Source organism: Lolium perenne, chromosome 1 (assembly GCF_019359855.2).
Source record: "Lolium perenne isolate Kyuss_39 chromosome 1, Kyuss_2.0, whole genome shotgun sequence".
Taxonomy (NCBI): Eukaryota; Viridiplantae; Streptophyta; class Magnoliopsida; order Poales; family Poaceae; genus Lolium; species Lolium perenne.
Genome location: NC_067244.2, coordinates 140,251,862 through 140,267,407, shown reverse-complemented (window position 1 = coordinate 140,267,407; position 15,546 = coordinate 140,251,862). Strand labels below are relative to the sequence as shown.

The window sequence follows — 15,546 nt, the reverse complement described above, 5'->3', positions numbered from 1 at the left end:
TAACTAATTTTGGTAACTAATCTAGCTAAAACTATATAAAAACGTATATATAGGACAGGGTGTTTCCGCACCTGGGTAGAGAGAGAAAGGTGTGGCTGTGAAACCACTTCTATTAAAGAACATTCGGTGTAATCCTAGAGTATGCTCAACCAGGTGGAGAAGGGAATATGTAAAGTATGCGTGACAACTTCAGCCGTACGTGACGTCCGATCTATGCCTTTTTTTTGGCTATTTATTATTTGTGCAGTTTACACAGAAATTTCACATATAAAACAAAACGTATATAGTATAAGTTTTTCATATTTTAGCTTTCCGTGGTCTATTCGAGAATTGTAGTGGACTTATCCACGCATGAGAATCGGGATCCACAAACTTTCTCTTGAAGTTTGCATGGTTATTTAAAGTTAAAAATGGCTCGGCTTACACTGTTGGCTAAAGCTGATTCCGTTCGTCCTTGATGCTAATCGTGCACACAAACAACTCGGTAAAATTAATTTAAGCCACTTTTTTCTGCAGAGAGCAATCAAAGCAAAGTATATCGACAAAGGAGAAAGGGTCGTAATATATTCTGTCTTTACAGTTACATTAATCACAATTTTTCATCATCATCATGAAACCTCGAAATTCTGTTCTATCTTTACACTTGCATCAATCACAATTTTTCATCATCGATCATCAACAGCCTCGAAGTTCTTGGTCCGATTTCTCCTCGCACCAAACCAACGGCAACACGGGAGAGAGAGCGCGCGGACCCTAAAGAAACTTCAAGAACTACAACAACCGAGCAGCTCGACCGGTCGATCCGCGGGTGTGCCGTGCATCAGTCGCGAAAGCAGCCGACGAAGCGCGGCAGGTTGATGTGGCTGTGGCCGTGGCCATGTCCTCCTCTGGCCGTGACGGCGGCGCCGCAGTTGTCGAGGTCGACGAGGTGGCGGTGGTCGCCGAGGTCGCGGTCGATGAGCTGCTCGACGTGGACGAAGCGGTCGACGCGGCAGGGGATGGCGATGGCGCCCTGGTGCCGGAAGCCATACTCGCGCTCCGCCTCCTCGAGCAGCGCGGCGAAGAGCGGGTGGCTGAGGTGGCCCAGCGGGACCGCGAAGCGTCGCTGCTCCTCGCCCTCGGCGCCCACCCGGACCGTCACGCACCCCTTGGGCGCCCCTTGCTGCCGGTGCGGCATCGCGAGCGATCGAGGACCGGACAGTACTCTCTGAGCTTTGCTGTGGTGAAGGGGAAGAACGGAGAGGTTGAGGGAGCTAGCTAGGGGAGTTGTGAGGGTTAGGAAGAGAAGGGCCAGGGGTCGGAGCTGGAGATGGTGAGGCGGAAGACGGTGAGGGAGGAGTCGCGGAGGGAGGTGGGCACGTTGGACATGGTTGTGCTTCTTCTTTCTTTCTTTCTTTCAGATGACGATGGTGAGGGAGGAAGAGGATGAGGGGAGGCGACACGTTTTATAGCCGGCCTGGCGCGAGGTTGGTGACCGCGTTGGCTGTTTCCCTCCCGTCTCCGTTACTGAACGAACGCAAGCGGACCTGTGGAGACGTGACCGACCTCGCGTGCGCGCGCACTTGCTTTGGGGAGAAGAGAAGGAAGAAAGGAAGGGGGAGGTCAGGTCGGGAGGGCGCATCATGTGGCGGTTGCGGCTGCGGTTCAGATGAGGATGATCAGCATGGCGGTTAGGGCCTGCGGCTTGGGGCTCTAAAGTTTGTTTCTGTTTTGTTTTCTGGAGTAGCGATTGACTTGGCTAAGTTTGGGATCAGCTGGCACGAGTTCGTTCGGGGAGGTGGGAAAACGGAAAAAGGATATTCTAGCGAGCTTCGGCCGGATTCTTTGCCCAAGACGATGAGGTATTTGTTCGTTGAGATGTTTGCAAGTTTGACCTGAAATATTCTACTCCTGTGCGTCGTCACCGTACCGGATTCAAGCAATTTCCATCTGCCATATCTCTTACGCTCTTATTACTCGCATCGGTCTCAAAGATTTAGACTATAGGACCGCACTCATCTACGCGTCTCGGATCGTGCGCATTGTGATTTCATTTCGTTGGAATTTCTCAACACTGTTATAAAATGCTCTCTCGCAGAAAATAAATGTTACCTTCGTCTTAAAATATATGCCTTTTTAAAAAGTCGAATTAGCTTTCTAAAAAGGTTATATTTGTAGTAGTGATAAACAGTAAGGCCTTGTTTACCTATAGGTTTCTCTTTTTAGCAACCGTGAGGAGCTTTTTATTTATTCATAAAAAACAACCTAGTTTATAAGAGAAATCTGATTAAAAAAACCATACAAACTTGATTTTCTTCTGACATGTTGACTCCCAAAGTGTGAAACAACAACAGAATAAGGGTCAACAACCTATCAATCACACTCCGCCACATTTTTGATGATTCCACACGTAGGTTGCTTCATCTATGCATCCTCATGTAATCATGACCGCCTTTTCTTAGCGCCGACATTTCTGCATTTGGGGTTTTTCACCTTCTCCATATTCTTCACAAGACAACCAATCATCGTGATGGAACGAGGCAGCAAAAGGGTCTTAAACTTATCGGTGAAGGCGACAAGGGTGTTGTCATCGAACTCTATGTTCTCTTCTAGGAGGTGCAAATTCTATGCTAACACAATAACACCCCCCACCCCAAAATTACACAGAATCAGTCACTGCCGTCTCAAGTGTTCCCACCTCTTGCTGCCTAGGGCGTTGTTGCGCTACTGTTGCGCTACTGTTGCGCTATATATATATATTTTTTTGCTTTCTGGAGTAGCGATTGACTTGGCTATGCTTGGGATCGGCTGGCACGAGTTCGTTCGGAAAAGGATATCCTGCCGAGCTTCGGCCGGATTCTTTGCCCAAGAGGCAAAGACGATGAGGTCATTGTTCGTTGAGATGTTCTCAAGTTGACCCAAAATATTCTACTCCTGTGTGCGTCACCGTACCGAATTCAGACAATTTCCATCCATATTTTACGCTCTTATTGCTCGCATACGTCTCAAGATTTATAATAGGACCGCACTCATCTAGCTACGCGTCCCGGATCGTGCGCATTGCGACTTCATTTTGTTGAAATTTCCCAACACTGTTATAAAATGCTCTCTTGCATAAAAAAGTTAAACTAGTTTTTAAAAAGGTTTTTATTTCGGTGCAGATGTAGTAGTAGTAATAAATGGTAAATCCTGGTTTACCTATAGGTTTCTCTTTTTAGCAACCACAAGGACCTCTGTTTATTCATTATGAAAAAATGGATGATCCCGTTTATAACGAAAACCGGATAAAAAATTATACAAACTTGATTTCCGCCTGACATGCGGACTCCTCCCAAAGTATGAAACAACGACACAAGAAGGGTAAACAACCTATCACACACAACCTGCCACATTTGCGACGATTTCACTGGTAGGTTACTTTATCTCTGCATCTATCATGTAATCTTGATTGCTTTCTTCTTAACACCAACATGTTTGCGTTTGTTTTTTTTTTACCTTCTTCATGTTCTTAAGAAGACAGCCAAGCATCATGATGGAACGAGGGGGCAAAGGAATCTTAAACTTGTCAATGGAGGCGCCAAGGGTGTTGTCATCGAACTCTACGTTCTCTTCCAGGAGGTCCACACCTCGCGCTAGCTACTCCTCGGTTGTAGATGTGTTGTATCCATTAGACACATCCTCCCCTTTGCTTATGCTCTTCAATGCGACCACTCCAATGAGGCGCAGTGGCCACCTCATTAGCATCACGGGCTCGCATAGGGGGCAGGGCGGCAACGATAGGCAGAGGCACTGGCCGAAAAACCAATGAGAAGAAGGCAAAGCGCTTGTTAGCGATAGAATCCCCTGGGGCCTCTATAGCCGTGGTTTTATGAATAATGACACTGGCAGCATGGATCTCCTCCAAAGGCGTATGCAAGTGCGATACAGAGGCCAACTTTTTGGAAACCAAATTGGTTAGGAAATAGCAAATTTTGGTGGAGTCAGCCACCTCAGGATCGACGACAAACGGCACCAAAGTAGAGACAACTAACACATCGACTGCATGGTCAAATACAGACGCTTAAACCTCCTAGGCTTAAGCGAATGACAATCTAGAGCTTCAACGAAAAGCTCAGCCAACCCAAAGCCCTCGAAATCAGCATAGATGGGGTCTCGTAGACCCTCGAGGGATGCAACATTATCTATACCCTATAAGGTATTTCCATGTTTAGGGGTTTTGGGGATGAGAGAGTATTTTATGAGTTCGTCCATTTCACCTAAAATAAAGTTCCTTTTAACCTTTACAATACACTAGTACTATGACGACGAGTATTTAATTTAGATAAAAATAAGACGGTTTATGTGAATTGGTTGGGGATGTTTTGGGAGTTGTAAAACACTATTGTTGGAGATTTTCCGGGATCCCAAAGAATTCATGGAATATATAGTTCAAGTAGTACATTACACTAGTAAAATTAAAACTACTCATAGTGGGAGTAACATAGGTAATAACATCACACATTCTAAGATATTTTGGTAACATAGCATGACAATAAATGAAGAAAGAGACTGAGGTGGTAAGACTAGTCATAGTGCTAGTATCATAACGAGTATCATGCATGCCACCTTGGCAAAAATCTGATGTGGCGCTATAATTAATGAGGACAGATATGCTAGTGGTATCATAATATGATACTGTATCATAGAATGTGAAACTAGAAAATTTAATATCAAATACATCCTATACACACAAGTGCATTGAGATTCTCCAAATAATTAAATATCATGAGATTATGATACTACTAGATCATACTAATCACTATGAGGGTAGTATCATAGACTGGTATCATATAGATGATACAACTATATGATAGTTTGCACTATGGCTAGCCTAACTAGCCATGTTGCTGTAACATCGCACTTCCCAATACAAGATGAGTCTATGTGGTGACCCTGCATACCACTGTATGTTATAGTATGTGATGGCGCGTGATGCACACGTCCGTTGGGAACCCCAAGAGGAAGGTGTGATGCGCACAACAGTAAGTTTTCCCTCAGAAAGAAACCAAGGTTATCGAACCAGTAGGAAATGAAGGCCACGTGAATGTTGTTGGTGGAGGAGTGTAGTGCGGCGCAACACCAGGGATTCCGGCGCCAACATGGAACCTGCACAACACAATCACAATACTTTGCCCCAACTTAACAGTGAGGTTGTCAATCTCACCGGCTTGCTGTAAACAAAGGTGATGTTTGTTTGCGAAGAACAACAGAGAACAAAGATTGCAGTAGATTGTATTTCAGATGTAAAAGAATGGACCGGGGTCCATAGTTCACTAGTGGTGTCTCCAATAAGATAAATAGCATGTTGGGTGAACAAATTACAGTTGGGCAATTGGCAAATAGAGAGGGCATAACAATGCACATACATATCATGATGACTACTATGAGATTTACTTAGGGCATTACGACAAAGAACATAGACCGCTATCCAGCATGCATCTATGCCTAAAAAGTCCACCTTCGGGTCAGCATCCGCACCCCTTCCAGTATTAAGTTGCAAACAACAGACAATTGCATTAAGTACTGTGCGTAATGTAATCAACACAAATATCCTTAGACAAAGCATCGATGTTTTATCCCTAGTGGCAACAGCACATCCACAACCTTAGAACTTTCCTCAGAATCGTCCTGCATTCAATGGAGGCATGAACCCACTATCGAGCATAAATACTGCCTCTTGGAGTCACAAGTATCAACTTGGCCAGAGCCTCTACTAGCAACGGAGAGCATGCAAGATCATAAACAACACATATAGGATAGATCAATTAATCAACTTGACATAGTATTCCATATTCATCGGATCCCAACAAACGCAACACGTAGCATTACAAATAGATGATCTTGATCATGGTAGGCAGCTCACAAGATCTAAACATGATAGCACAAGAGGAGAAGACAACCATCTAGCTACTGCTATGGACCCATAGTCCAAGGATGAACTACTCACGCATCAATCCGGAGGCGGGCATGGTGATGTAGAGCCCTCCGGGAATGATTCCCCTCTCCGGCAGGGTGCCGGAGACGATCTCCTGAATCCCCCAAGATGTGATTGGCGGCGGCGGCGTCTCTAGAAATTTTCTCGTATCGTGGCTCTCGGTGATAGGGTTTTCGCGACGGAGAGAATATATAGGCGAAGGGGCAGAGTCGGGAGACGCTCGAGGGGCCCACCCCATAGGGCGGCGCGCCCAGGGGTGGGGCCGCGCCCCCCTAGGGTGTGGCCTCCTCGTCGCCCCTCCTCGTCTCCTCTTCGGACTTCTGGAAGGCTCCGTTCAAAATAAGACCGTGGGCTTTTGTTTCGTCCAATTCCGAGAATATTTCCTGTGTAGGATTTCTGAAACCAAAAACAGCAGAAAACAGGAACTGGCGCTTTGGCATCTTGTTAATAGGTTAGTGCCAGAAAATACATAAAAATGATGTAAAGTGTATATAAAACATGTGGGTATTGTCATATAACTAGCATGGAACATCAGAAATTATAGATACGTTTGAGACGTATCAAGCATCCCCAAGCTTAGTTCCTACTCGGCCTCGAGTAGGTAAACGATAACAAGGATAATTTCTGAAGTGACATGCTACTATCATAATCTTGATCAATACTATTGTAAAGCATATGAAGTGAATGAAGTGATTCAAAGCAATAGTAAAGATAATGACTAAACAACTGAATCATATAGCAAAGACTTTTCATGAATAGTACTTTCAAGACAAGCATCAATAAGTCTTGCATAAGAGTTAACTCATAAAGCAATAGATTCTTAATAGAAGGTTTTGAAGCAACACAAAGGATGATTAAGTTTCAGCAATTGCTTTCAACTTGTAACATGTATATCTCATGGATAGTTGTCAACATAAAGCAATATAACAAGTGCAATAAGTAAACATGTAAGAATCAATGCACACAGTTGTCACAAGTGTTTGCTTCTAAGATAGAAAGAAGTAGGTAAACTGACTCAACATAAAGTAAAGGAAAGGCCCTTCGCAGAGGGAAGCATGGATTACTCATGTGCTAGAGCTTTTTATTTTGAAAACATGGAAACAATTTTGTCAACGGTAGTAATAATTCATATGTGTTATGCATAAAACCTCTTATAAGTTGCAAGCCTCATGCATCGAATACCAATAGTGCCCGCACCTTGTCCTAATTAGCTCGGATTTCCATGGATTATCATTGCATTACATATGTTTCAACCAAGTGTCACAAAGGGGTACCTCTATGCCACCTGTACAAAGGTCCAAGGAGATAGATCGCATTTGATTTCTCAATTTTGATAGATCTCAACTTGAGGACATCCATACCGGGACAACATAGAAAACAGATAATGGACTCCTCTTTTTAATGCCTAAGCATTCAACAACAGATAATATTCTCATACGAGATTGAGGATTAATGTCCAAGCTGAAACTTCCACCATGATACATGGCTTTGGTTGGCGGCCCAATGTTCTTCTCTAACAATATGCATACTCAAACCATTTAATCATGATAAATCACCCTTACTTCACACAAGACGAACATGCATAGCAACTCACATGATATTCAACAAAGGTGTAAAAAGTTGATGGCGTCCCCAGAAACATGGTTACCGCTCAACAAGCAACTTATAAGAAATAAGATACATAAGCAACATATTCAATACCACAATAGTTTTTAAGCTATTTTCCCATGAGCTATGTATTGCAAAGACAAGGAATGACATTTTAAAGGTAGCACACAAGCAATTTACTTTGGAATGGCAGATAAATACCACATAGTAGGTAGTTATGGTGGACACAAATGGCATGAGTTTTGGCTCAAGGTTTTTGGATGCACGAGAAGCATTTCCTCTCAGTACAAGGCTTTGGCTAGCAAGGTTGTTTGAAGCAACACAAGTATGAACCGGTACAGCAAAACTTACATAAGAACATATTGCAAGCATTATAAGACTCTACACTGTCTCCTTGTTGCTCAAACACTTTTACCAGAAAATATCTAGACTGTAGAGAGATCAATCATGCAATCCAAATTTCAACAAGCTCTACGGTAGTTCTCCACTAATAGGTTTAAACTACATGATGCAAAAGCTTAAACATGATCTACTTGAGAGCTCAAAACAATTGCCAAGTATCAAATTATTCAAGACCATATACCATTTACCACATGAAGCATTTTCTGTTTCCAACCAAATAGCAATCAACGAAGCGGTTTTCAACTTCGCCATGAACATCAAAGTAAAGCTAAGAACACCAGTGTTCATATGAAAAAGCGAAGCGTGTCTTTCTCCAACACAAGGAATGCTAGGATCCGATTTTATTCAAACAAAAAAAAAACAAACAGACGCTCCAAGTAAAGCACATAAGATGTGACGGAATAAAAATATAGTTTCACTAGAGGTGACCTGATAAGTTGTCGATGAAGAAGGGGATGCCTTGGGCATCCCCAAGCTTAGATGCTTGAGTCTTCTTGAAATATGCAGGGATGAACCACGGGGGCATCCCCAAGCTTAGACTTTTCACTCTTCTTGATCATATTATATCATCCTCCTCTCTTGACCCTTGAAAACTTCCTCCACACCAAACTCAAAACAAACTCATTAGAGGGTTAGTGCATAATCAAAAATTCACATGTTCAGAGAGGACACAATCATTCTTAACACTTTTGGACATTACCCAAGGCTACTGAAAGTTAATGGAACAAAGAAATCCACTCAACACAGTAAAAGAGGCAATGCGAAATAAAAGGCTGAATCTGTCAAAACAGAACAGTCTGTAAATACGAATTTTTTCGAGGCACTTAACAGGCTCAGATGAAAAATATCAAATTGAATGAAAGTTGCATACATATCTGAGGATCACGCATGAATATTTTCAGCATTTTACGAGTTTCCTACAGAGAGATCTACTCAAATTCGTGACAGGTAAAAATCTGTTTCTGCGCAGGAATCCATATCTAGTATCAACTTTACTATCAAAGACTTTACTTGGCACAACAACATGATAAGGAGAGGTTGCTACAGTAGTAACAACTTCCAAGACACAACAAAACAGTAGTAAAATAAAAACATGGATTATCTCCCAAGAAGTGCTTTCTTTATAGCCATTAAGATGGGCTCAGTAATTTTAATGATGCTCTCGCAAGAAATATGAGTTGAAGCAAAAGAGAGCATGATACGTCTCCGACGTATCGATAATTTCTTGTGTTCCATGCCACATTATTGATAATATCTACATGTTTTATGCACACTTTATGTCATATTCGTGCATTTTCTGGAACTAACCTATTAACAAAATGCCGAAGTGCCAGTTGCTGTTTTCTGCTGTTTTTGGTTTCAGAAATCCTAGTAACGAAATATTCTCGGAATTGGACGAAATCAACACCCAGGGTCCTATTTTGCCACGAAGCTTCCAGAAGACCGAAGAGGAGACGAAGTGGGGCCACGAGGTGGCCAGACTATAGGGCGGCGCGGCCCAAGCCCTGGCCGCGCCGACCTATAGTGTGGGCCCCTCGTGCCGCCTCTTTACCTGCCCTTCCGCCTACAAATAGCCTTCGTTGCGAAACCCCCAGTACCGAGAGCCACGATACGGAAAACCTTATTGAGACGCCGCCGCCGCCAATCCCATCTCGGGGGATTCTGGAGATCTCTTCCGGCACCCTGCCGGAGAGGGGATTCATCTCCCGGAGGACTCTTCACCGCCATGGTCGCCTCCGGAGTGATGAGTGAGTAGTTCACCCCTGGACTATGGGTCCATAGCAGTAGCTAGATGGTTGTCTTCTCCTCATTGTGCTTCATTGTTGGATCTTGTGAGCAGCCTAACATGATCAAGATCATCTATCTGTAATACTATATGTTGTGTTTGTCGGGATCCGATGGATAGAGAATACTATGTTATGTTAATTATCAAGTTATTACCTATGTGTTGTTTATGATCTTGCATGCTCTCCGTTATTAGTAGAGGCTCTGACCAAGTTTTTGCTCTTAACTCCAAGAGGGAGTATTTATGCTCGATAGTGGGTTCATGCCTCCATTGAATCTGGGACAGTGACAGAAAGTTCTAAGGTTGTGGATGTGCTGTTGCCACTAGGGATAAAACATTGATGCTATGTCTAAGGATGTAGTTATTGATTACATTACGCACCATACTTAATGCAATTGTCTGTTGTTTGCAACTTAATACTGGAAGGGGTTCGGATGATAACCTGAAGGTGGACTTTTTAGGCATAGATGCATGCTGGATAGCGGTCTATGTACTTTGTCGTAATGCCCAATTAAATCTCACTATATTTATCATGACATGTATGTGCATTGTTATGCCCTCTCTATTTGTCAATTGCCCGACTGTAATTTGTTCACCCAACATGCTTTTATCTTATGGGAGAGACACCTCTAGTGAACTGTGGACCCCGGTCCTATTCTTTACATCGCATACAATCTACTGCAATACTTGTTTTACTGTTTTCTGCAAACAATCATCTTCCACACAATACGGTTAATCCTTTGTTACAGCAAGCCGGTGAGATTGACAACCTCACTGTTTCGTTGGGGCAAAGTACTTTGGTTGTGTTGTGCAGGTTCCACGTTGGCACCGGAATCCCTGGTGTTGCGCCGCACTACATCCCGCCGCCATCAACCTTCAACGTGCTTCTTGGCTCCTCCTGGTTCGATAAACCTTGGTTTCTTTCTGAGGGAAAACTTGCTGCTGTGCGCATCATACCTTCCTCTTGGGGTTCCCAACGAACGTGTGAGTTACACGCCATCAAGCTCTTTTCTCGGCGCCGTTGCCGGGGAGATGAAGACACGCTGCAAGGGGAGTCTCCACTTCCCAATCTCTTTACTTTGTTTTTGTCTTGCTTTATTTTATTTACTACTTTGTTTGCTGCATTATATCAAAACACAAAAAAAAAATTAGTTGCTAGCTTTACTTTATTTACTGCCTTGTTCTCTATATCAAAAACACAAAAAAATTAGTTACTTGCATTTACTTTATCTAGTTTGCTTTATTTACTGTTGCTAAAATGAATACTCGTGAAAATACTAAGTTGTGTGACTTCACAACCACAAATAATAATGATTTCCTATGCACACCTATTGCTCCACCTGCTACTACAGCAGAATTCTTTGAAATTAAACCTGCTTTACTGAATCTTGTTATGAGAGAGCAATTTTCTGGTGTTAGTTCTGATGATGCTGCTGCCCATCTTAATAATTTTGTTGAACTATGTGAAATGCAAAAGTATAAGGATGTAGATGGTGATATTATTAAATTGAAATTGTTTCCTTTCTCATTAAGAGGAAGAGCTAAAGATTGGTTGCTATCTCTGCCTAAGAATAGTATTGATTCCTGGACTAAATGCAAGGATGCTTTTATTGGTAGATATTATCCCCCTGCTAAAATTATATCTTTGAGAAGTAGCATAATGAATTTTAAACAATTAGATACTGAACATGTTGCTCAAGCTTGGGAAAGAATGAAATCTTTGGTTAAAAATTGCCCAACACATGGACTGACTACTTGGATGATCATCCAAACCTTCTATGCAGGACTAAATTTTTCTTCGCGGAATTTATTGGATTCAGCTGCTGGAGGTACCTTTATGTCCATCACTTTGGGGGCGGCTACAAAGCTTCTTGATAATATGATGATTAATTACTCTGAATGGCACACGGAAAGAACTCCACAAGGTAAGAAGGTAAATTCTGTTGAAGAATCCTCTTCCTTGAATGATAAGATTGATGCTATTATGTCTATGCTTGTGAATGATAGGACTAATGTTGATCCTAATAATGTTCCGTTAGCTTCATTGCTTGCCCAAGAAGAACATGTTGATGTAAACTTCATTAAAAATAATAATTTCAACAACAATGCTTATCGGAACAATTCTAGTAATAACTATAAGCCATATCCTTCTGCTAATGGTAATGGTTATGGTAATTCTTATGGGAATTCTTACAACAATAATAGGAGTGTACCCCCTGGTCTTGAAGCTATGCTTAAAGAATTTATTAGTACACAAACTGCCTTTAACAAATCCGTTGAGGAAAAACTCAATAAAATTGATATTCTCGCTTCTAAGGTTGATAGTCTTGCCTCTGATGTTGATCTTTTGAAATCGAAAGTTATGCCTAATAGGGATATTGAAAATAAAATTGTTACTACAGCAAATGCCATCCAAGTTAGAATTAATGAGAATATAAGATTAATGGCTGAATTGCGTGCTAGGTGGGATAGAGAAGAAAATGAAAAACTAGCTAAAGAGAAAAATGTAGCTAAAGTTTGGACTATTACCACCACAAGTAATGTTGATTCTTCACATGTTGATGCACCTCCTACTATTAATGGTAAAATAATTGGTGTTGGCAATGTTTCTACTCCTAGTGCAAAGCGTACAAAACTGCCTGAAATTGCTAAAACTGCTGAAATTGCTTGTGATAAAACTGCTGAAATTTTTTCCAACCTTGGGGATGATGATCCCATTGCTGTAGCTCATAATGATTTAGATTTTGATGATTGCCACATCTCTGAAGTTATAAAGTTCCAACAAAAACTTGCTAAGAGTCCCAATGCTAGCGCTGTGAACTTGGCTTTCACAAAACATATTACAAATGCTCTCATAAAAGCTAGAGAAGAGAAACTAAATCTTGAAATTTCTATTTCTAGAAAGCTAGAGGATGGTTGGGAACCCATCATTAAAATGAGAGTCAATGATTTTGATTGTAATGCTTTATGTGATCTTGGTGCAAGTATTTCTGTTATGCCTAAGAAAGTCTATGATATGCTTGACTTGCCACCATTGAAAAATTGTTATTTGGATGTTAATCTCGCTGATAATGCTAAAAAGAAACCTTTGGGGAGAGTTGATAATGTTCATATTATGGTTAACAATAACCTTGTCCCCGTTGATTTTGTTGTCTTGGATATTGAATGCAATGCATCTTGCCCCATTATATTGGGAAGACCTTTTCTTCGAACCGTTGGTGCTACTATTGATATAAAGGAAGGTAATATTAAATATCAATTTCCTCTCAAGAAAGGTATGGAACACTTCCCTAGAAAGAGAATGAAGCTACCTTATGATTCTATTATTAGAACAAATTATGATGTTGATGCTTCGTCTCTTGATAATACTTGATACACACTTTCTGCGCCTAGCTGAAAGGCGTTAAAGAAAAGCGCTTATGGGAGACAACCCATGGTTTTTACTACAGTACTTTGTTTTTATTTTGTGTCTTGGAAGTTGTTTACTACTGTAGCAACCTCTCCTTATCTTAGTTTTGTGTTTTGTTGTACCAAGTAAAGTCTTTGATAGTAAAGTTCATACTAGATTTGGATTACTGCGCAGTTTCAGATTTCTTTGCTGTCACGAATTTCGACCTGCCTCCCTGTAGGTAGCTCAGAAAATTAAGCCAATTTACGTGCGTGATCCTCAGATATGTACGCAACTTTCATTCAATTTGGGCATTTTCATTTGAGCAAGTCTGGTGCCATTTTAAAATTCGTCTTTACGAACTGTTCTGTTTTGACAGATTCTGCCTTTTATTTTGCATTGCCTCTTTTGCTATGTTGGATGAATTTCTTTGATCCATTAATGTCCATTAGCTTTATGCAATGTCCAGAAGTGTTAAGAATGATTGTGTCACCTCTGAACATGTTAATTTTTATTGTGCACTAACCCTCTTATGAGTTGTTTCGAGTTTGGTGTGGAGGAAGTTTTCAAGGATCAAGAGAGGAGTATGATGCAATATGATCAAGGAGAGTGAAAGCTCTAAGCTTGGGATGCCCCGGTGGTTCACCCCTGCATATTCTAAGAAGACTCAAGCGTCTAAGCTTGGGGATGCCCAAGGCATCCCCTTCTTCATCGACAACATTATCAGGTTCCTCCCTTGGAACTATATTTTTATTCCGTCACATCTTATGTGCTTTGCTTGGAGCGTCGGTTTGTTTTTGTTTTTGTTTTTGTTTAAATAAATGGATCCTAGCATTCACTGTATGGGAGAGAGACACGCTCCACTGTTGCATATGGACAAGTATGTCCTTAGGCTTTACTCATAGTATTCATGGCGAAGTTTCTTCTTCGTTAAATTGTTATATGGTTGGAATTGGAAAATGATACATGTAGTAATTCTAAAATGTCTTGGATAATGTGATACTTGGCAATTGTTGTGCTCATGTTTAAGCTCTTGCATCATATACTTTGCACCCATTAATGAAGAAACACCTAGAGCTTGCTAATTTGGTTTGCATATTTGGTCTCTCTAAAGTCTAGATAATATCTAGTATTGAGTTTTGAACAACAAGGAAGACGGTGTAGAGTCTTATAAAGTTTTCAATGTGTCTTTTATGTGAGTTTTGCTGCACCGCTTCATCCTTGTGTTTGTTTCAAATAACCTTGCTAGCCTAAACCTTGTATCGAGAGGGAATACTTCTCATGCATCCAAAATCCTTGAGCCAACCACTATGCCATTTGTGTCCACCATACCTACCTACTACATGGTATTTCTCCGCCATTCCAAAGTATGATGCTTGAGTGCTACCTTTAAATTTCCACTCTTCACCTTTACAATATATAGCTCATGGGACAAATAGCTTAAAAACTATTGTGGTATTGAATATGTACTTATGCACTTTATCTCTTATTAAGTTGCTTGTTGTGCGATAACCATGTTTCTGGGGACGCCATTAACTATTCTTTGTTGAATATCATGTGAGTTGCTATGCATGTTCGTCTTGTCTGAAGTAAGAGATATCTACCACCTTATGGTTAAGCATGCATATTGTTAGAGAAGAACATTGGGCCGCTAACTAAAGCCATGATTCATGGTGGAAGTTTCAGTTTTGGACATATATCCTCAATCTCATATGAGAATAATAATTGTTGCCACATGCTTATGCATTAAAGAGGAGTCCATTATCTGTTGTCCATGTTGTCCCGGTATGGATGTCTAAGTTGAGAATAATCAAAAGCGAGAAATCCAAAATGCGAGCTTTCTCCTTAGACCTTTGTACAGGCGGCATGGAGGTACCCCATTGTGACACTTGGTTAAAACATGTGTATTGCGATGATCCGGTAGTCCAAGCTAATTAGGACAAGGTGCGGGCACTATTAGTATACTATGCATGAGGCTTGCAACTTGTAAGATATAATTTACATAACTCATATGCTTTATTACTACCGTTGACAAAATTGTTTCATGTTTTCAAAATAAAAGCTCTAGCACAAATATAGCAATCGATGCTTTCCTCTTTGAAGGACCATTTCTTTTACTTTTAATGTTGAGTCAGTTCACCTATTTCTCTCCACCTCAAGAAGCAAACACTTGTGTGAACTGTGCATTGATTCTTACATACTTGCATATTGCACTTATTATATTACTCTATGTTGACGATTATCCATGAGATATACATGTTATAAGTTGAAAGCAACCGCTGAAACTTAATCTTCCTTTGTGTTGCTTCAATACCTTTACTTTGATTTATTGCTTTATGAGTTAACTCTTATGCAAGACTTATTGATGCTTGTCTTGAAGTGCTATTCATGAAAAGTCTTTGCTTTATG

General features: G+C 41.1%; 1 protein-coding gene across 1 annotated transcript; it reads right to left on the bottom strand.

Annotated features, from left to right (window-relative positions):
• Window positions 1-536: 536 nt before the first annotated feature.
• On the bottom strand, window positions 537-1,431 carry LOC127306135 (auxin-responsive protein SAUR32-like). Its single transcript, XM_051336745.2, has one exon. It carries the CDS (start codon window positions 1,175-1,177, stop codon window positions 821-823), a length of 357 nt encoding a protein of 118 aa, XP_051192705.1. The 5' UTR covers window positions 1,178-1,431; the 3' UTR covers window positions 537-820.
• Window positions 1,432-15,546: the final 14,115 nt, after the last annotated feature.